This window comes from Syngnathus scovelli, chromosome 8, assembly GCF_024217435.2.
Source record: "Syngnathus scovelli strain Florida chromosome 8, RoL_Ssco_1.2, whole genome shotgun sequence".
Lineage (NCBI taxonomy): Eukaryota > Metazoa > Chordata > Actinopteri > Syngnathiformes > Syngnathidae > Syngnathus > Syngnathus scovelli.
Window position 1 is genome coordinate 18,951,365 of NC_090854.1, and position 21,801 is coordinate 18,973,165.

The window sequence follows — 21,801 nt, forward strand, 5'->3', positions numbered from 1 at the left end:
CAGGGAGGGAGGGAGGGAGGGAGGGAGGAAAAAAGCAAAAGGAGCCAGCAGAAACAAATCAGAAGAAGGCTCAATTCGCCACCATTGGCCACAAGCCAAGCCAGAGGCGGACGAAACACCTGAACAAGCAGCAGGAGGCCAAGCTGGGAGCAGGAGAAGGAGGAGCTCAGGAGGCGCACCACAAGGCTGCGGGGAGCAGCTCCACGCCCGCCCACCGAGCGGCGAGGAGACGGACAAGGAGGGAGGGTGCCGCCTGACTGCCATGGATTTTAAGGCCAACTTGAAGGGGGTCAAGGCCAAGATGGAGGACGAGCAGCGCAAGGCGGCCAGCGGTGCCGCCGCGCAGGTGGACTTCCGCGCCGTGCTGGGCAAGAAGGGTGGCGGCGCCAACAAGGCCGCCGGCCCGCCCCAGGCGCCCGCCAAGAAGAACGCGCTCGCTGCCGTCGACGACAAGAAGACAGGCGGCGTGGACAAGAACGGAGATGGCGGCGAAGTGGTCAACAACTGCCTGAAGGATGGCGGCGGTGGCGGCGGCGCCAAGACGCCGCGCTTCACCGAGAAGCTGGGCGACGTGACGGTTCTGGACGGCCAGCGCCTGCATCTGCAGTGCCGACTGGACCCGGCCTGCGATGACGTCGACGCAAGCTGGACGCTTGACGGAAAACTTATCAAAGCCTCCAAGTTCATCGTGATCACAAACCAAGGTCAGCACACACGCACGCACGCAGGCGCGCACGCGCATACATACACGCACAAAAGGTAGCAAGGTTCAGGGGTGCCACTCGCGTGACCAGTGTATTGATTCATTTTCATTCGAGTGACGTACACTGGCATCAGGTCGGGTCGACAAATTATCACTTTTCAGGAGAGCCCCAAAAGCATCTCGCTTTTTCATCAGAAAGGCTGAACGTACATTGCGTGAGAATGTTTTCTTTTCTGCCTGTGTCGTGCGTGCGTGCGACAGGCGGCGTGTGCTCGCTGAGCATCGACAAGGCCCTGCCCGAGGACGAAGGCGAGTACAAATGCAAGGTGGAGAACTCGGCGGGCCGGGCCGAATGTTCTTGTTTGGTTCTGGTGGACGGTAAGAAAGCCGGCCTTCAGCCGTCACGTGGCGCCCGCGCCTCCACTTACGAGAGGACGCATCGAGTTGTACCGACACACAACAAATCGTGTCAAATAGAAAGTAAAGCCCGTAAGAGCGCTTTGGCTTCATGATGGAATTCAGCGAGCCTCCTTCTGGGGAGTGCGCCGCCGCCGCCGGCACCACGGCGGCCACCAGGGGGCGTCCCATTTCCCAGATTTCAATTTGATATGATAGCGCAGAGAAAACTTATCGCGCGCTAAAGCCGCCGCCGCACAAATTTGTTACGGGATTCCCACACAGCAACGACTCATTGTCGGAAATGTGCGAGCTCACAATGACAAGCTCTTCGGTCGTAAGTGGAGGCGCGCTCGCAAATGACATCTTTGATTTTTCACATTGAAGTGTTTAAATGCTTCCGTGGCGGCAGATCCTCCGGAAAAGTCTGCGGCTGACAAGGAGTCCAACAAGAAGAAGACGGCGGCCACCTCCGAGAGTAAGTTGAGCCAATTGAGCCGTCGGAAGAAGAAAAAGAAGAGTGGAGGATGGCGAGAAGCGAGAGAGAGAAAGAAAGAAAGAAAGAAAGATAGATAGATAGATAGATAGATAGATAGATAGATAGATAGATAGATAGATAGATAGATAGATAGATAGATAGATAGATAGATAGATAGATAGATAGATAGATAGATAGATAGATAGATAGATAGATAGATAGATAGATAGATAGATAGACAGATAGATAGACAGATAGATAGATAGATAGATGCACGGTGGAAAAAGAAGAAGCCAGTGGCCTGGCCGCGGGCGCTTTTTGTCCCAATAAGGACATGCAGACAGCGAACGCTGCTGGCTGGCGCACACACATTTCTCGACCTCGCGCGCACAAATATGAAGAGTGCGTCCACCTCTCCCACACACTCACAAACATGCAAACGCACACGCACACATCTTACTCTCGCACGCACGCGTGTCTCTTCATGTCGTCTACTCGCTCTCGTCAAAAAGGATTCAAGATACGTACGAGTTGCTCGGTGGAGCGCGCTAAGCGAAGGCGTGCGAGAGGGTGCGCGCCTCGGGATGCCACGTGATCAACAGTGCGCGCGTGTGTTTGTCTTCTCAGGTGAAGCTCGAATAAAGAAGCCTACAGCCAAGACACCTCCTAAACAAGGTGACGAGTACGCGCGCGCGCACACACACACACACACACAGCAGGCGAGCCTACTGATGTGTGCTTGCTTGCTTGCTTTCGTGCTTGCGTGCAGCGCTGCCTCCTCACATCGTCCAGTTCCCGGAGGACATGAAGATCCTGGCAGGGGAGAAGGTGGAGATCCTCTGCAAGTTTTCCGGAGCCCCGCCCATCAGCTGCACTTGGCTCAAGTTCAGGAAGCCGGTGAGCGAGCGGGCCGGCCGGCGGGCGGGCGGGGCGCGTGCGTGCGTGCGTGGGCGCGTGCATGCGTGCGTCGTCACACTGCTGAGGTGACACGGCTTTGAACATGCGTGATGTTTGTCCAGATCCAGGAAGGCGCGGCGGGGACGTCCATCTTCAGTACGGACGGCAGCAGCCTGCTGACCATCGCCAGTGGACAGCAGGAGCACTGCGGATGCTACACGGTGGAGCTGAGGAACCAATATGGCCTCCGGCAGGCCGCGCTCAATCTGACCATCGTGGGTGAGCGATTAGCAGAGATGGGGACTCGAGTCACTGTGACTTGGACTCGAGTCGCTGTTTTGATGACTTGTGACTTGACTTGACAAAAAATGAAAAAACTTGAGACTCGACTTGGACTTGACTTGAGACACGATGACTTGAATGACTTCAGTGTTATTTAGTTTATGTTTTCAGTTTGAATATAAAATGAATAATACATTTAAAAAAATAATATCGATAACACAGTAGGAGCGCAGGCTGAGAATGGCGTTGTCATGATTGGATCACTACCCTGTCAATCAATCAGTCGTGCCCTGTCTACCTACCGAATGTGTTTATTGGAGAATCACGCCCCTTTATATCAGACAAGCGCAAACATGTCAACGGGAGCGATACGTCGAGTCATCACCTTAGGCTATCGCAATTACTTTTAAGACTGACAGCACAGTGCGAGATATGCAACAAAAACATTTCGGACAGCCAGACGACAACTTCAAACTTTGCCCTTCATTTGAAGAGCCATTCTGCCTACTAAGTGCTTTTCGTTTATCTAAATAGGTGTGTATATAGTATATAGCTTTAATGCACATTGGACAATGATGGTTACTTAAAGTTACTGATATCTTGTCTTTTCACTACTAAGATCAGCTTCTGCAGGTAAAATTGCAATAAGAAGGTAACTTGACTTGGACTTGACTTGACCTATTTAAGGACTTGACTTGGACTTGACTTGACCTATTTAAGGACTTGACTTGACTTGACTTGCCCGAGAAAAAAATGACTTGGGACTTACTTGAGACTTGAAGGTTAAGACTTGAGACTTACTTGAGACTTGCACATGTGTGACTTGCTCCCATCTCTGGCGATTAGCCTCTTGTTTTTAGCATGAACATTAGCATGCGTTCTCGCCTTATCATGTGATTGATCGCACTCTGATTTTCCCGGTTCAAAGCATTTGAGGCCAACGTAAACGACAAAATGGCTTATTTGGATTTCTCATTTATCACCACACACATTTTGACCTACCGCTAACCTAACCTCTTTCATTTAAGAGATAAAGGGATATTGTGGCGTGATATTAGCTTGAACATTAGAATCAGCAAAAGTGCAAAGTGCTTTATTCCCACATCCTTGTAATTGTGAGCAAACCTTTGTCCTAAGCCATGTCTACGTCTTGGACCATGTCCCTGTTAGCACGTTGAGCGTCGATGCCTTCCGAGCCTTTGCGCGAGCGCCGCGTCTCGGCTTACTACGCCAAGGTGCAAGGGTGGGTCGGCATGGATTGACCCATCTTTGTTTGGGGGAAACGTGAAGGCACTGCGGATGCCTTTTATGGCAGCGGGGGAACGACCGCTCGCCTGCCCGCTCACTCGCTCGCTCGTTCGCTCACGTGTCCTGTCAGCTCAGCCTTGGCCTGGGCATGCCAGCCTCTCTCTCTCTCTCTCTCTCTCTCTCTCTCTCTCTCTCTCTCTCTCTCTTCTCTCTCTCTCTCTCTCTCTCTCTCTCTCGCATGTGTCCAAGAAAAGACATCTCCCATTCCCAATGACATCCGACTCATTCGTCCAAGCGCAACAACGCTAACTTGTTCACACATTTAGCTGGCAAAGCAGTAGCGGCAGATGTGTGAAAGATGTCCTCCGTCCTCCAGACAAGCCGGACCCGCCCGCAAAGGTTCCGGCCCTGTCGGACGTGAGACGTTCCAGTCTGACGCTGTCCTGGTACGGTCCCACCTACGACGGCGGGAGTGCCGTCCAGACATACCACCTGGAGATATACAACTCTGTGGAGCAGAAGTGGACGCCGCTCGTGTCCTGCAACAGCACATCCTACAATGTCCAAGTGCGACTGTGGCCAACATATGTCCTTGTCTGATTTACTATCTTTGTCTCATGGTCATTTCCGTCCACCTCCAGAACCTTCTTCCGGAGCGCCGATATAAATTCCGAATCCGAGCGGAGAACGTCTACGGCGTCAGCGAGCCGAGCGCCGAGTCGGAGGACGTCGCCGTGGCGGACGACGACGGTGAGGACAAAGCGTGCGGCGCGGCGCGACGTGACGTGACCCCAGCAAATGGAATAACGTCTTGTGTTCTTTGCTTCCACCCACAGAGAACCAGGAGGAGGCGGAGGAGGACGAAGACGGTATTCCAGATTGGGGTGGGGGGTTGCGGGGCGAGCCAATGAGCCAGAATTTGACAAATGCTCCAAAAACATTTTGAAAAAATGTTTTTGCTTCTTGCGGCGTTCCCGCTCTGACGTGCTTTCCCGTGCGTGCGTGCCGCAGACTCGGAGAAGGAGCCCGACTACAGGCAGGTGACGGTGCGAACGGACGTGAAGGTGAAGGAGCTGTACGACGTGGAGGAGAGGCTGGGAACGTAAGCGTGCGCGCTTTGGCTCAATGTCCAAACGCTCGTGCCCAAACTATATGCACGGATGGACGTCTGCAGGGGCAAGTTTGGCCAGGTGTTCAAGCTCGTGGAGAAGGCCACCAAGAAGGTTTGGGCAGGCAAGTTCATCAAGGCCTACTCGGTCAAGGACAAAGACAACGTTCGGCAAGAGATCGGCATCATGAACAGCCTCCATCATCCCAAGCTGGTCCAGTGCGTGGACGCCTTCGAGGGGAAGTCGGACATCGTGGTGGTGCTGGAGATGTCAGTGCTCTTCCCGTGATTGGCCAGTCCAATCACCATTTGTTTGCCTTTCTTTTTCGAGGCCGGGTCAAAAGCCCGTCGACAAAGGACCGGGCCTGAGACCGTTCCTCGTGACTGTGACCTGACAAAATGGCTGATTGAGACTTCCTGTGCCGGGCAGGATCTCCGGCGGCGAGCTGTTTGAGCGCATCATCGACGAGGACTTTGAGCTGTCGGAGCGCGAGGTGATCAAGTACATGCTGCAGATCGTGGACGGGGTGGGCTTCATCCACAAGCAAGGCATCGTGCATCTGGACCTCAAACCCGAGAACATCATGTGCGTCAACAAGACCGGCAGCAAGATCAAACTCATCGACTTTGGCCTGGCCAGGCGTCTAGGTGACTCGGATGCTTCCCGGCTTCGGGACTGGCGAGCTCGGCGTCGCCTCCTAATCCGACCCACGCACCTCTTGCAGAAAACGCGGGAACCCTCAAAGTTTTGTTCGGAACGCCTGAGTTTGTGGCGCCCGAAGTCATCAACTACGAAGCCATCGGTTACCCCACCGACATGTGGAGCATCGGCGTCATCTGCTACATTCTGTGAGTATGGCGTGGCGGGCAACACGCGGCAGCCCGCCGGCCGTCGGCTGAGCGCCCTGCGTCCGTCGCCGGCAGGCTGAGCGGCCTGTCGCCCTTCATGGGCGACAACGACAACGAGACACTGGCCAACGTGACTTCGGCCACGTGGGACTTTGAAGACGAGGCCTTCGACGAGATCTCAGACGACGCCAAGGACTTCATCACTCGGCTGCTCAAAAAGGACATGAAGTCGGTTGTCTTGTCGCTCGCGCTGGTTTCCGTCCCGGCCGGACGCTCGTGTCGTGGTGTGTTTTCAGGGCGCGTCTGAGCTGCCCCCAGTGTCTGGAGCACAGCTGGCTCAAGCAGGACACCAACACCATGAAAGCCAAGAAGCTGTCCAAGGAGAGGATGAAAAAGTACATCTTGAGGCGCAAGTGGCAGAAAACAGGGCACGCCATAAAGGCCATCGGCAGACTGTCGTCCATGGCCATGATGGCGGGGCTCCACGCCAAGAGGGGTTCACCCACCGAAGGTACGCCGGCCGACGAGACTTGGAAAGCCGCCTGAATGCAAAGACCTAGCAAAAAAGGCTTCTGGCGGCACCCGACGGGGTAGCGCCGGCCGGCTGCCGCTGCTTAGCTATCGTTAGTTTCCTTTTATGAGCGTAAAGCTAGCCGAGCTACTACGTGTCGGATACACGCGGCGGCAACGGATCGCTCGCTGTGCCTTTCAGACGACAACCGCTTCCTGGAGTGCTTGGAGCCGGAGCAGAAGGCCGAGAGCAAGCCCACCTTCAGCGCCGTCATACGCGACGTGGAGGTGGTGGAGGGCAGCGCCGCACGCTTTGACTGCAAGATCGAAGGTAAGAGCCTAGCCCGCCCGCCCGCCAGCCGCCGGTTTAACCGCCCAGCCGCCCTGGCTCGGCAGGTTACCCCGACCCGGAGGTGGTGTGGTACAAGGACGAGCAGCCCATCAAGGAGACCAGGCATTTCCAGATCGACTACGACGAGGACGGCAACTGCAGCCTGGTCATTTCCGAGGTAATGGACTTCAGCGCGCCCCCTAAATGAAAGGAGAAGAAAAGCAGAGAGTGGCAAAATCCAAACTCGGCCTTTCAACATTTGGGCTCACTGCATACTGCAGCTCAAGTCTCATTTTTGAGTCTGTGTTTGATTTTTTTGTCACACTGGGTGTCCGCCGCAGGTGTCGGGCGACGACGACGCCAAGTACACGGTGAAGGCTGTCAACGATCTCGGTGAGGCCACCTGCACCGCTGAGCTGCTGGTTGAGGTCATGGCTGCTGAGGAGGAGGAGGAAGAGGAGGAGGAGGAGGAGGAGTGAGCTTCACAACCTCCGGACTCTGTTGGGGGAGGAGCCACTCAGGCCGGAAGTGGTGCACTCCTCCAGCCTCTCCGTCAGTACAGTCACCTTGATTATTTATAACCTCAGGCTGCGGCACGTGCGTGTGTGTGCGCGAAAGCCTTCGAGCCGTCCCGACGCTGCCGACTTTTCCTTTAGCTGCCTTTTTGCTGTGTTCGCGTGCCTTCGCCACATCCTCGTGATGACGTCATCACGGTGTGGCTCTGATGATGTCATCATGATGTCAATAGGATGAGGACATTAGGGCTACAGATCATTGTTTTTTTCCACTAATGTGTCAATCAAAGCAAAACCAAATATAAAGTGAGGACGTGACGTCCGCTTTGTAGTAAGTCAGCCAAATTGAAAGCGGGTACGCGTGCCTTTACCATTGAGAGGTTAACTCTCCAAATATTGGCACCGTTTGGAGTTGAGCAAGGTCTCGAAACGGTGATCATAAGATTTGGCAATCACTTAGCGGGTTGAGGTGCGTGCGGATGTCTCCCGGATGCAGGTGACGGTGGCCGCCTTGTCGCTGGTCCGTGTGACCCAAACGTGGACCTCGCCGCCGCCGCCACCGCACTTTCTTTTTGCACACTCGACACACCACTCAAACGTTTGCACACTTTGATTTGATTTCACGTTGACGTTTGTCCTACCGTCAGTTGTGTTCCAAGAAGGTTTGTACAATTCTATAGCGAGTTTGACACGTACGACAAGAGAGCACAGGTGTACTTTCTCACATGCAGCCAATTAAAGAATCACCCCAAAACATTGTTTGTCCCTCTGTTTTTGGACACAGACAGTGGCGGGCTTTTTCCTCTCTTCTTTTATTAAGAAGAGAAAAAAGAAAAGAAAAGCCTTATTACGCATGGTCATTTTTTAGTGAAAAAAGCCTTACCATACAACTTTGTTGAGTTATATCTTGTTTATTTTTTGCATTTTGATGAATTGTATTTGTATGACACAAACTGTTGATGAATTGTATTTGTATGACACAAACTGTTGATGGTCTCAGCGAAGACACCTGTGCTCATTGCGTGTGAAGTGAAGACACCTGTGTTGCGTAAGAGGGCGAGCCAGCCCTCCTGCACATTGCAGCAGCCGCAGCAGCATCGCTAATAGTTGCAGTGATTGGTGGTGTCAACAGACCTGATGGTACGCCTCGCCTTTATTTATTTCTATTGTTGGATTTTTGGTCCACAATTTAGGGAGCGCGCTATCTGCGCCTCACGGCAAAAGCCATTGCCAATCACCTGTTATCCAATTTACTCACCGCGAGCTCGTTTGATTTCTTCAGATTTAGGAAAATGCTAAGACACTGAAGCTGAAATTAGACTTTCACAGGTTGCTCGAGTTCAATCACAGTTCTTGTTAAGAAAGCTCTGTTTCCAGGAAAGTCCAATGCAGCGCTGGGCCTTTTGTGCGACCATGCTCAAGAGCAGAAAGTCTCCATTCAGAAAGGCAACGTTCAAGGTTCTTTTCCCAGCTTATATTCAGTTGCACATGCCGGTGTGGGCCGAGTTTGATGCCTGATGACTCTTTGGGGTGGGGCAATGATCAGGATTGTTATCCAGCTTCTGCAGATCTTGCCAATTATCTGACCATTTGAATCGGGTGTGTTGCAACAGGGTGACATAGAAAACATGCAGGACACCGGCCGGCCCTCGAGGACCGGAATTGCCTACCACTGGCCTAAGGGGACGGCGACTGACTCAGCTGGCTCCTTAAGTGAATATTTGGCGCCCTCTCCTGTGCCGGAACACACGGAAACGACATGAGACTGCGGAAGAAGTGACTGCACTGGTATCCGCTAGAGAGAGCCAAACCCCAGTCAAAAAAATGAAGCAAGTCTGGACAGTGACCAGGCGTCTTCACGGAAGGCAATCGGTCAAAAGAATTGCGGAGAAAGCTGACAAAAGCGGGGTGTTATTTCATTGATGGCAAATAGCTTGTGTGGGAGCAACGTTTCGTTCATGGGCAGCGGGGTGTTATTTCATTGATGGCAAATAGCTTGTGTGGGAGCAACATTTCATTCATGGGCTTGATGAATGAAAGCACTTTTATTGTGCGGGTTTTGTGCCTCCTCGTATCTTGCCTTATCCAATCCATTTCCGGAATCTCTCCCAATTACATCCGTCGCTGCATCCGTGCCTCTTGACACCGGTTAATTCAGGTCAAGACGCTTGCCCCGGTCACGTGGCATGTTACCCCCGGTCGAGCCCGCGTAGCTGGCAAAAAAATGAGTAAGAAAATGAGGTGTTTGGCAAGAGGAAAAGGCCCAATGAGGAGACGGAAGAAGAGGCTACAACTTCCAAGAAAAAGAAAACTGGATTCAAATCATCAAGGCAGAATATCCCGATATCGCCACAAAAGCACAGAAAACCCTGCTTCCCTTTCTGACATCCATCCTATCTATGTGAAGCGGGATTTTCTGCAGTTTTCTACAGATTTTCTACAGCGACCAAAACAAACCTACGGAGCAGATACTTAATGGTGAGTTTTAATTGTATGCACTTTGTATTTGTTTTAATGCCAGTAGTATCATTTTATTTCATTGTATTTATGTATATATACTTATTGTAAATGATTTGTTTATATAAAGTCCGTGAAAATATGATCTGACATGATCTAAATATTCCTCTGACTTATCAAAGTCCCAAAATATTCCTCCAAATGACTTTCTAATCGTTCATCAGTTTGGCTGATCAGAGCGAAGAGGCTCAACTCGCTCAACTCCTGTCCCGTGGGCGACAGCCAGGATCGTCCTCCGTCGGCGGCGGGACGTCTCCTGTCTGCCAGCTTCCGTCGAGTCCGGACCTCGCCGGTCTTCACAAAGCCTCCATTGAGGCATCTTGGTGACATCCGCCGCCCGTCGGAGCCACCTGGGGTTGCCAAGGATCGGCCAAGAATCCCAACGGCGAGCGTCAAACGTTGGCCCGCAGGCAGGCAGGCAGGCAGGCTGGCAGGCAGGCAACGCTGCCCTACGCTTGTTGCTTCCTCTTTTGGAGCCGAGAGAAATTGCGTGGCTGCAGATCCAGCTTTGAAATTTCAAATTTGGGTGAAATTTAAAAATGCAGAGTTCTGGGAACGCTTGCTCCGTCATCCAAGGGGCCCGCGTTCGGGTCGTCGAGAGAGAGAGGTGCTGTCGGCCTGTCCGTCCGCCCACCCTTTTTTCCGCCGTTGCCATGGCGAACCCCCCCGTGGTGAGCCGCTCTCACTTTAGCGGCTCATCTGGATTAGGCTCCATCGGCGTGGTCCCCCCGCAAGACAGATGGCTAGACTCCTGCCCACCCCAGGGGGGGGGGGGGGGGGGACGACCTTGCAATGGTTTGTCGAACTTACTGATCTGGAGGCCCCTGGCTGCTAGCTAGCTGCTTTTGCGGGGTTCCAAAGTGAAGGAAAAGAATGTAGGCCACTTGAATGCTGCTGGAAAATGTCATCTGTGGCTCTCTTACTCTTCAACTTTGAGTTTTTTTCAAAGGCTTGTTCGTGAGGACCAAGAAGGACATTTGCAAAAGTTTCACTTTTGTGCCTTTTGCCTGACTTTGTTCATTGCAAGAGCAAATTCTTTTGTAGGTGGCTCATTTGGACCCCCCACCCCCCCGAGTAGACTCACGTGCGCTTCCTGGCCGAGCCGCTATCGGACTTCTACGAACTTATCTGAGCCGGACCGAGTGCGGGGAGGAAGCGCCGCGCGACCGACACGCTGTCACTCAAGTTGCTGATGGCGAGCGCTCACGCTTTCCTGTGCAAAAAAAAAAAACCCCGCGAAAAAACCAAAAACATCTCAACTGCTCAAATGCTTTGGTGGGCCTGTTTCCTAAAAATAAGCATTGTGACAGCCCATCTATATCGTGTTTTTGTGGCCATCTCTTGATATCGGTTTCAAATTTTATATTGTTTGCGTTTATGCCAAAAGAGCAAATACTGCTGCTGGCGTGGAACGAGCAAGATGTTGGACAAAAGGAGTCCAATTGATGAAAGTTTTTTTTGCCCAATCCAACCAAATTGTTTCCAGTCAATGCGATGAAGTTTGACTTGTCAGCTGCGTGACTTTTGCTCGGCTTTGCTTTGAACTTTCTTTGCAGCCGAGCCCGAGCCTGAGCCCGGTCACTCCGTCCTTGCGTCACATTGCGCGGCGAACTTCATAAAGGCAGTGAAGTGATGAAAATGAGCAAAATGCCCAGTCAAATTAGCCGGACGAAGAAGAAGCCAAAGAAGAACAATTGGAAATCATAATGCTGACTTCCCACCACCGCACGCAACTTGCATCGTGACGTCACCCAGGTCATTCCGACCCGTCAATTGGCGCAACAGCTGTGACGTCACCGCCCCGAAGTGACCACTGCGTGCGTAGCCCCTCCTACGCTGTCGGTCGCGCTTGAAGGACCGAGTCATTGTTCGGGTGTCGTGGACGCGGTCGGGTGTGCGCGCGCACGCTCTGTTCTGCACCGTACCGAGCCGAAGGTGAGGCTTGGCTGGCTGCGCTTGTGACAGGACCAGGACGGACCCAAAGCTCCGGTGGGTGCCGGTGGCCTGCGCGTGCGCGTGCAGACATGGAGGAGCGCGCGCGCATCCAGAGGAGAAAACAAGCCAACCCGCGCAGGAAGAACGGTAACTTTTCATCACACAAACGAGTTGTTACCCAAATTTGAAAAGAGTTGTAAAAGTTATAATAACGAAAAAAAGCGTGTGCGTGCGCCGCGCGCGCGTGCGCTTGTGCTCCATTAGCGTAGTTTCAGTGAAGCGGGGTTTAGCAGCGTGCACGTCCTTTTTCCTGGCTGCAACCTGTCACTCGCTGCGTTGTTGCGAGGCGAGGCGAGACGAGGTGGCGGGGACTGAGTGAGTGATGAGTCGCCTTTTTCTGCCGTCCGCTTTGACAAGAGGGAGGGCGTCCGTCCGTCCGTCCGTCCGTCCGTCCGTCCGTCCGACATGTGCCACTTGAGGATATGTCAAAGTTCACGCAAGTCTAGCTTTTCCCGAGAGCAGCGCACCCGAAGTCAAGCGAAATGCCTGCGCACGCACGCGCTTGCATCACGCGTCATTGATCACCACCGAGATAACGGCCCCGCCCGCCCCGTCACACACACAATATGAGGTAGAGCAGAGTGAGGCTGTCAATCATCAGAGCCCAAGTTGATCATTCACTGTCATTTGTTTCTTTCTACGCCGCTCGCTCGCCATCATCAAATGAGACGCTCACGTCTCAATGATGTCAAGATGCTCCTTGACAAACCATCCAAGTGGCACCAAACCAAAAGGCACATGACTATGCGGCTGTGCTGTGCGTATGGATAGATTGGGATCTTGCAAATACAAATCCGCCGTACATTGAAAAGACACCACCACTGAAACTTTGTCTAAAACGAAACCAAGAAATTCGAACAAGTTAGCACATTGAAAAAAAGAAACCACGCGGAACCGGCCATTAGAAAGCGAGCCGGGAGCGACACTTCAAAGCGGTGCCCGCCTGACCGACGTCCCCTTCATCCGGCCCGGCGCTCGATGGCAAACCGGCTCGCTCGCTGGCCTGAGAGGAAGATGATGACTTGAAGATTTGCACACTTCCTGCGTCAGCGCTTTCACTTCTGCAAACCTTCCTGGAACCTGCATACACGCACGCACGCACGCACGCACGCACACACGCATTTCCATGGAGTCACGGCTGCATATCTACACACAGTATATATCGTAAACAAGCACCTGCCCCCTCCAGTGTTGGACCACGACGCGGCGACGTCACGAGAGCGGGGACAACAAAGTGAAGAAGATGGGCAGACGCTGGGTGAGTCGCCGCGGCAACGCCTCCATCTGCACATCCGCCCGCCCGCCCGCACATCCGCCAAAGCTGTTCCGTGAGCAATTGCGACGCGGGAGCTCGTGACAAGAGTTGCCCTGTTGGCCTCAAATGCTTTGACCTACGTATCCCTTTCATTCCCTTTTCGTAGCCAACGCCACTCTTTTCCGTCAACCTGAAGGCTTGTGCGGGCTTTCAGGGCTATCGCCGGCCCAGTACCTATGGCGCTGCCGCACGACCGTCGTCGACCCGCGAGACCCGAATGAGGCCCGAGACGGCGGCCACGCGGAGGCCGCCGCGGGAGCTGCCGCGGGAGCCGATGCCGGCGACCCAATGGGAGAGCAGGTCAGGGCTGGCGTTGCAAAATCAGCTGTTGGATGACTCGAGCACAATACTGCTTGTCCCAAAAGTTACACAGCAGAACTTTTTCTTCTCATTTTATTCAGCATCATAGCAAAAAGCACCCAAAAGTCCCCCCCACCGTGAAGCTTAAAAGCCACCCAGATGGCGCTTAAAAGGAATCCAAATCCAGCCGCTTTTGTTTCTTTTGCGGTGTCTGCCTGCCATGCTTTTTCCTCTTTTACTGGCCTTCATTTTGAAGTCTACTTTTGTTTGATTCCGATTTGGGGGGAGCCTTTCAAAGGGCCTACACGGGGGACGAGAACAGACCACTCGGGAAAGGCGCACAGAAGAAGCCCAAACGGAGGGATGGCCCTCCCCTCCCCTCCTCACCGGAGATGACGCAATGTGTTGAATTGACTTTTCCGTTCAATTGCAGCTGCCGAACGACGGCGGTGGCGAGCGCAAGTTCGAGTGTGCCGAGTGCGGAAAAGCCTTCAAGTACAAACATCACCTGAAGGAGCACCTGCGCATCCACAGCGGTAGGTGGCGGGCGGGCGCCACGGGTAACAATGGATTAGGATGGGAGGGAGGGAGGGAGGTCCACAACTGCAGAGGCACTTTGAAAAGATAATGGCAGCTTCTATGTCCTCCTCTGACATCTTTTCTTCTTTCCCCCTTTCCTTGTTCTGGGCCGGCTGCCAGGTGAAAAACCCTACCAGTGCCCCCACTGCCAAAAGCGCTTCTCCCACTCGGGCTCGTACAGTTCGCACATCAGCGGCAGGAAGTGCGCGGGGCCCACGCAAAGGCCGGCGTCCTCGCCCGACAGCCCCGCCCCGCTGTCCCGCCCCCGCCGGCTGCGAAATGGCACATTGGAAACCGGCCCGGAGTACGGGCCGATGACGGGCTCTTGTCATGGCTTCCGTGCAAACGGGGTCTCCGCAAACGGGTACGGCCGCCTGGGAACGTTGAGTGTGGACTTCCTTCTACCGGGTTTCAACCGTGTCCACAAGATGCGCAGACAAAAGATGGACAGGAACCCAGAGGGGGTTTCCAAAGCGCCAGCTTACCCAGTGAAGGAGCTCGGGGCCCACACGGAGGAGGAGGAGGAGGAGAGCAGTCCAGCTCAAAGTTTCACCCACGCCGCGCCAAAGGCTCGGACGGTCCCAAACAAACAGAGCAACTTGTCTGTAGAGCTCTCGTGCCAGTTCTGCGAGGAGACTTTGCCGGGACCCATTGCGCTCCACCAACACGAGCGCTACCTGTGCCAGATGAACAAAGGCGTCCGAGCCCTTTCGCAGCCAGCCGCCGGACTCGGTCCTGGTTCCGAGTGCTCGCAATGGCTCGCGCCCACCACCGAGGGGCCCCGCGCAGTCCCCCCTTTCAGGGATCGCCTGTCGGTCACACAGACTAACTGGACCGTGAATACGGACCCCGACTCAGAGGAGCTGGTCAAGATCTCCTTGGCTGTGGGCCTTCCGCAAAAGTTTGTTCGGGACTGGCTGACTCGGCGGAGTCCCGGTCCCCCCGAGGACGGTGGCTCACGACTGCGGCAGATCTCGAGACATTCGCCGACGTTGTCAAACGGCGACGCCTTTACGACAAAGAGTCCAGGGGCAAGATCACCGGGGGGCCCTTTGGACTGCAACGGTCGTCCGGCAGCACTCGACTCCAAATGCGTGCGGTGTAGCTCCGGCACGCCAAACGCTCCGGTCGGGGAGGAGCTTTACGCCGATACTCCGCTGGATCTCTCTGTACCCAAATACCTGGCGCGTGAATTCAGCGGTGACAGGAAAATGGGATCCGAGCAACTGGAACTCAGTGGCCACGGAGGAGGCCAGACTTCGGGAGCAGGAAACCGGCTCGGCATGGAGAAAGAGTCGCCGGACGGTGGCAAAAAGCGCCACCTTGTGGAAAAAAGCCCCATGTTTGGGACGGAAGCCTCCGCGGTGAGTCGGCGCCACACTTTGCCGACGTTTGTGTCACCCGCCCGCTATCCACTGCTCCTGGACTCGGTGAGCTTTGCGCCCCAAATGGCAAGCAGGGCCGGCGCCTTTGCCGACATATTGCACGCCAGCAGCAAAACAGCTCTTCAGGTACGTTGCTGGGGTGCCTTGAAATTTGATGAGCAGTTCATTTGTTCACATTCTGTCTGCTGGAGGATGGGCAGGTCTGGGGGGGGGAGTTGCATGAGGGCAGCCAGGTTTGTAAGCCCTGTCCAGACTTGGGATCATGGGGGACGGGGGGTGTGTGTGTGTGTCCAGAAGGTGTCTCCCAGTCAAGAGGTGCGAGATTATCATTGCACGTGTATGTTTGCGTTAGAGGGAGCTGTCAGACGGGTCTTTGGACTTCCTGTCAAGTGCGGAGCAGCTGACGGGAGGCCAGCAGGCTGCCAGTGGCGGGACGTACGCCTGTGACGTGTGCCGCAAAACATTCCAGAAGAGCAGCTCCCTCCTAAGACACAAGTATGAGCACACAGGTACAGTTGAATGATGCTCTTTGTGGCTCGCTCTTTGTTTCTTGGGCTGCCTTTTCATTTGTTTCCTTCCCCCCCACGCACGCACGCACGCACGCACGCAGGCAGGCGTCCCCACCAGTGCCACGTCTGCCCCAAGGCCTTCAAGCACAAGCACCACCTGATCGAGCACTCGCGCCTGCACTCGGGCGAGAAGCCCTACCAGTGCGACAAATGCGGCAAGCGCTTCTCGCACTCGGGCTCGTACTCGCAGCACATGAACCACCGCTACTCGTACTGCCGGAGGGAGGCCGAGGAGAGGCGGGTCCGCCGGGAGGCCACCTCGCCGCGGGACTCTCGGATGCGGGCCCCGCTCCTGTCCTGAGCGCTTTCGCCACCGGGTTCGCTTTCTGCATTCTGCCTGCCTGCGGATCTGATCCACATCTGTATGTGTTAAATAAAAAGCAACTTTTTCAGAAGCCACATCAAATTATTTTTTGGTGTCATTGCTTAACTTCACATTGTCATTTTGGGGCACACTTCCGACTTTGACCAATCCAACTTTAGTCAAAGAAAAGCTCTTCCATCCATCCATCCATCCATCCATCCATCCATCCATCCATCCATCCATCCATCCATCCATCCATCCATCCATCCATCCATCCATCCATCCATCCATCCATAAATCCGTTCTCATCCGAGGTGGCTGCGCTGACCGCTAGGTCGGTGTGCCGCCGCCATCCTTCCATTCAGATCAATGAAATAAAAAGCTAACAAAATGAAACGTGTCATCTTCTCATGAACGAGTCGATTGCTGACTCAAATATTGAAATAATGCCCCTAGAAAACGTACTTGAGTTAATCATGTACATCAGTTGCGCATGCTTTAAATGTGCTCAACTGACGTCATCCTCCGGGAGAGATGACAATTGCTGGTGTCGGACCAAAACCTCTCACTTTGGACAGTTTTGCTATTTATTTCGTTTTTTCTTCACAAATGGATTGATACGATCGGTCAGATGCTCCATTTAAAGGACGTTGTTTTCAGTGTGTACACTTACTGACTTTTTATGTGTGGCTGTAAAAAACAGGTAATAAAAGTTGAATTGAAGGTTTGTAAGAAATACTAAGAATATTAAGGCAACAATTACCGAGCTAGAACGCCAAAAGGCAGTTCACGTATGGGGGCGTTGCCAAGACGTACGTCATGGACAAGGGACGGCGAGATCACGCCACGCCACGCCAGGCGACGCCAGGCGAATGGAGTCACAGGTGCGTGTGCCTGAGTGTTGTTGTCTTCGTCGCATTTAGCCCGACCAGCAGACTTTCATCAGGGGCCGCCGGGCATTCGTCAGAGTTTCACTTTGGCTCCCCGTCTCCAATATTAGCCGTTAGCTCCTCGGCTAGCCGCAGCGCGCGAGCTAGCTTCCAGCTGGCCACGGGTGGGTTTGTTCGGGCTTCAAGTTTGACTTTAGTCGCCGTTTAGCTCAGCGAACAGCTCACCGAGCGAGCTAACGGCGTCGGCCGACCCGTGGGCCGGCCTGCCGGGCTACGCATCCGGCCGGCCGGGCCACGCATCTGGCCGCATGCGAACGCGCCTGACCGAGGAGCTAACGTTGCGAACCCGTAAAGAAAGAGTCCAAGTGAACGAGCACAGACAGCGGACTCGGTCGCCTGGATTGCTTGATGGGTAGATTGTCAGGAACCGATGGCAAAGCCTCCTTCCCAATGAGGCGCTTCAAGCCCTCACAGAACAGACAATTTGGACCAAAGCGCTGTATGTTTGATTTTTTTTTTTTTTTTTGAGTTATGATGTCAAACACATTGCTTGTGCATGATGGTGAACTCGAGCCAAGGGCCCGAGTTGAGCACGTATCAGCTACGCCAAGCATCATCCATCCTCTATTGGGAGCAAGCCTACTCGGGAGCCCTCAATTGGATGTGACGGCATAGTTGTGAGCGACCTTGGCCTTGTGAGCGCTGGCTCGCTCGCTCGCTCGCTCGGCAGCAGCCCAACAATCTGCGCGGAGGTGACGTGACGTCGATGTTATCGTTTTGGCCGGCGGCGCCCCCCGAAGGCAGCCGCCGCACAATGGACGCCGTAATGACGGCCGGGGGCCCGCCGTGTACCATAATGGCGGACGCGGCTGATAGGCTGGCTCATTTGTGTCTGCAGATACGGCTGATGGAGCGGCGGCCCCCGCCGCAAATGACTTGGCATTGTGTCCCTAATGAAGTCGGCTCTCGCGCGTCACTCGGGCTTGTCACTCACGCCACCCGCCCGCTTTGTTACCCTTCCCGTCTGTGCGGTCAGGTCCCGTCGTTGCCCCCCCCTGCCCGGGTCCTGCTCCTGGAGCCCTTCTATGGAGGTTCCCACAAGCAGCTGCTAGACCTGCTGAGCGCCCAGCTGGACTCCTGCGTGGCCTTCACCATGCCCGCTAAGAAGTGGCACTGGAGGGCCCGAACCTCGGCGCTCTACTTCAGCCAAAACGTCACGCCCAACCCGGCGTACAGGTGGGTCCCCCACACACGCACACACACACATGCACACGCACTCACCCCAACCCTTCAACACGGTCATCTAACTATTGCGTCATCAATTTGATCAAAGAAACCCAAGTTGACCTGAGTGGGGCCTTTGAGACTTTGATTTCGAGACTTGTTTGACTCTCCGCCAGGGTTCTGTTCTGCAGTTCGGTTCTCAACCTATGCGAGCTGGTGGCCCTTCGACCGGATCTGGCCCAGCTGAAAAAGGTTCTGTACTTTCACGAGAACCAGTTGGTGTACCCGGTGCGCGAGGAGCGGGATCGTGACTTCCAGTACGGCTACAACCAGATTCTGTCATGGTAAGTGGCCGGCCGTCGCCGCTGCCAGTGCGTTTGGCGTGACCCGTGCGGTGGCGATTTGCTGGCAGCCTGGTGGCCGACGTGGTGGTCTTCAACTCGGCCTTCAATATGGACTCCTTCCTGTCCGCCGTCACGTCCTTCCTGAACAAGATCCCGGACCGGCGGCCCCCCAAAGACCTGGTGCACGCCATCCGGCCCAAGTGTCGGGTTGTTCATTTTCCGCTGCACTTGGCCGACGTCGGCAGGTCGGTGACGTCGCCGCGGGGGGCGCATGCCCGAGCCTTTCCGAGATCTTTCCGCAAGCCGCGTTCCGACCCGCCGCCGTTTTTTTAATTTGTCTGCAGTGACATCATCGACATGTGACTTGTCTTATCCTGCCGCCCGCCGCCGCGTGTGTTCTCCTGGCTTTTTTGCTCTTTAATCAAAGAAGATCAAGTTTAATCAGAAAAACATCTGCTGAGCACCTTCATCCGCCTTAATCCCGCACCTCATCCTCAGATGCGTGTGTACTCGTAGCTTGTCGCTCAGGGCAAGGTGTGTGTGTGCCCGTGTGTGTGTGTGTGTGTGTGTGTGCGCGCGTGTGCGTGCGCGCGAGTGCGGCGCGTGTGTGCCTGAATGGCAAGCTACCCACAGACGCACGCAGCCTTATCCTCATTTATTTGCGGCCGAGCGAGACGGATTTCCCTGGTCGGGCCCGCCACGTCGGAGTGGTACGTTTGTCCAACGAATCACGGCCGACGGCCCGTGCTCAAAAAAGCCGGCCGGTGGGCGGTGCGGATGCTTGGGCACCGGCCGCCGTCGCTTCTTTTTGCAAATGCTTTGGATGGCTCCAGCAAGGCCTTTCAAGGTCTAGCCGTTGATCAGAAAGGAAGACCACTTGAGTTTGTGTTCCGCTTTGGGAACAGCGTGTGCGTTTCTTGTTTGCAGATGCAAAGTCCCGGCGCATGCTGCCGCCGACGTCATCACGCCGACGGCCGGCGCCGCTGCGGATCGCCGCCCCGACTCCCCTGGGACGCCGCTGCACATCGTTTGGCCTCACCGCTGGTGAGGCACCGGCGGCAACAGACGTTTTTGCGGGCGGGCGACCCGAGCGCAAAGGCGAACGGCGCGGCCTTTGCCCAAATGAGCTTAACGTGCGGCAACGGTCTCTTTTGTCCCGTGTTTTTGCCATGCTCTCATGTCAGTGACGCGCTAATCGCCTCTCAACTGAGCAAAACACAGCTGGATTACAGCTGCCGCCACCGCCGCTTTTATTGCGCTCCAATTAGGATTAGCGGCTGCCAGACTTCATCTTCTTCTCATCTTTGCTGCTAATCTGCCGGTGGCCTGGATACTGGCATCGTTGCCGCCGCCGACCGCATTTGCGATGCCTTCTTGAGGCCTCTCACAAAACCGACAGGAGCATTGGAGGTGTTGATGTGTCGCGTGCGCTTAGGGAGCATGACAAGGATCCTGAGCTGTTCTTCAGCACCATGTTGAAGTTGAAAGAAGAAGGACTCGACTTCCTGCTCTCTGTACTCGGGGAAACGTTCGCCGATGCGCCAGGTACGCACGGCCAAGCGGCCAGCAAACGAGCGGCTAGCGCCAGCTAACGAGCTGTTTCCACGCTGTTTCCAGAGGTGTTTGCGCGCTGCCGGCCTCTGCTGGACTCGCACGTCGTACACTGGGGCTTCCAGGAGTCTCGGGAGCATTACCTGAGCATTCTATGCCAGGCCGACGTGGTCGTGTCTACCGCGCAGCACGAGTTCTTCGGAGTGGCCGTGTGAGACGCTACGCACTTTTTTGCTGTGTACGTTTGCATGGTCACAATCATCGTGTCTGTGTGCGTGTGTGTGTGTGTGTGTGTGTGTGTTAAGGTTGGAGGCGGTGCACTGCGGCTGTTACCCTCTGTGTCCCAAGGCTTTAGTCTACCCTGAGGTCTTCCCAGGTACAAGTGCGCACGCGTGCGGTCGCTCCAACCCGCCAGCCCGTGACCACCAATGACCTTCGCCCCTTAGCCGAGTACCTGTACGCCACTCCCCGGCAGCTCCTCAAGAGGTTGCGCCACTTCTGCGCCCGGCCGAGACACGTACGCGCTCACGCGCTCAAGGTAGCACACAAAGATGAGAAGGTCAGAGGTCAACTTTGGTCCGCTCCTTGTTCATCGACAGCATGTCACGTTCCTGATTTAGATCATCAATATGGATAGATTAGATTATTTTAGTTTAGCTTTGCGTGTGACGTTTGCGTTCCCAGGTGGACACGAGCCGGTTCTCGTGGGACGTCCTCAAGGACTCTTTCCAAAGTCTCCTGAGCACATGAGCGCGCCTGCTTTTCTTTTTGTTTTTTTTTTCTCCCGATGATCAACAGACATGATCAGCTGGTCGGTGGATAGAAAACAAACAAAACCCCCGAGGGAAACACCGAGTCTTTTTTTTTTTTTTTTTTAAATAAAGTACTTTTAATGTAGCTCTTGGAAAAGAAAGCCCTTTTGTCTTTAGCGCGTTTGTGTTGCATTACAGGAGGGTGGTCACTTGTAAGGTGATGACAGCAAAGTTTTGCTTTTGAAGGATTTGTCGCTCTCATCAAAAAATTCCACTTGGCGCCTCAAAGCAGATTAAAGCAGAATTACGACCTCATCGCAAGTACTGTAATCCCGACAGCACGACAAGACACACGCAGCGGCCACCGCGTCGACGTCATTCATGCTCAGGTCAAAGTTCATCGCGCCGCCATGTGAACCTTATTTAGAATACCGGAGGTTAATCGTTTCGCGTTTGCTTGCCTTTGTCTTGCGAATAAACATCTTTATCTTAATCTTTGTTTTATTTTATTTATTCATCTATGCTGCTGTTTTTGAATGGTCCGTGATGCATTGTTATGTTAATTAAAATTTGTGGCGAGCACAAAACGTAAAGGGCATATTTTGTCACAGTGCAATTGCGCCCTCTGTTGGCAACGATTGGATTTGCATATTCGCGCGGAACGACTTGCGTCGCTGTTATGAAAAGTGGCCAAGGCTTTTATTTGGGCAGAGAGAAGCCGGATGTATGGTCGCGTCTGATCTTATTATGAAAAGTGGG

The 21,801-nt window shown here is 54.3% G+C and overlaps 3 protein-coding genes across 12 annotated transcripts; all 3 read left to right on the forward strand.

The window, feature by feature from the left end:
• The first annotated feature begins 110 nt into the window (after positions 1 to 110).
• On the forward strand, positions 111 to 8,071 carry LOC125973810 (myosin light chain kinase, smooth muscle). Its single transcript, XM_049728312.2, has 18 exons — positions 111 to 704; positions 965 to 1,081; positions 1,512 to 1,577; positions 2,205 to 2,252; positions 2,347 to 2,474; positions 2,597 to 2,753; positions 4,381 to 4,571; positions 4,646 to 4,754; positions 4,841 to 4,873; positions 5,016 to 5,106; positions 5,179 to 5,382; positions 5,543 to 5,760; positions 5,838 to 5,961; positions 6,037 to 6,189; positions 6,258 to 6,472; positions 6,674 to 6,802; positions 6,868 to 6,980; positions 7,144 to 8,071. Exons 1-18 carry the CDS (start codon positions 263 to 265, stop codon positions 7,279 to 7,281), a joined length of 2,676 nt encoding a protein of 891 aa, XP_049584269.1. The 5' UTR covers positions 111 to 262; the 3' UTR covers positions 7,282 to 8,071.
• Positions 8,072 to 10,621: 2,550 nt separating this feature from the next.
• Positions 10,622 to 16,882, forward strand: LOC125973813 (zinc finger E-box-binding homeobox 2). Of its 4 annotated transcripts, none has more exons than XM_049728319.2 (7): positions 10,625 to 11,916; positions 13,019 to 13,087; positions 13,251 to 13,444; positions 13,878 to 13,980; positions 14,144 to 15,534; positions 15,761 to 15,903; positions 16,019 to 16,882. In XM_049728319.2, the coding sequence occupies exons 1-7, from the start codon at positions 11,859 to 11,861 to the stop codon at positions 16,443 to 16,445; spliced, it is 2,385 nt and encodes a 794-aa protein (XP_049584276.1). In that variant the 5' UTR covers positions 10,625 to 11,858; the 3' UTR covers positions 16,446 to 16,882. The 4 variants fall into 4 exon arrangements, with proteins under 4 accessions (XP_049584279.1, XP_049584276.1, XP_049584277.1 ...); XM_049728320.2 differs by having other exon boundaries at positions 10,626 to 11,916; positions 13,299 to 13,444; XM_049728321.2 differs by having other exon boundaries at positions 10,632 to 11,916; positions 15,761 to 15,917; positions 16,019 to 16,383.
• A 144-nt stretch (positions 16,883 to 17,026) lies between these two features.
• On the forward strand, positions 17,027 to 21,535 carry gtdc1 (glycosyltransferase-like domain containing 1). 7 transcript variants are annotated; one of them, XM_049728351.2, is made up of 9 exons: positions 17,027 to 17,165; positions 18,208 to 18,407; positions 18,572 to 18,739; positions 18,808 to 18,984; positions 19,667 to 19,783; positions 20,175 to 20,284; positions 20,357 to 20,501; positions 20,596 to 20,666; positions 20,737 to 21,535. In XM_049728351.2, the coding sequence occupies exons 1-9, from the start codon at positions 17,154 to 17,156 to the stop codon at positions 20,925 to 20,927; spliced, it is 1,191 nt and encodes a 396-aa protein (XP_049584308.1). In that variant the 5' UTR covers positions 17,027 to 17,153; the 3' UTR covers positions 20,928 to 21,535. The 7 variants fall into 7 exon arrangements, with proteins under 7 accessions (XP_049584308.1, XP_049584310.1, XP_049584311.1 ...); XM_049728353.1 differs by lacking the exon at positions 17,027 to 17,165 and adding an exon at positions 17,172 to 17,670; XM_049728354.1 differs by lacking the exon at positions 17,027 to 17,165 and adding an exon at positions 17,172 to 17,335.
• The last annotated feature ends 266 nt before the right edge of the window (positions 21,536 to 21,801 follow it).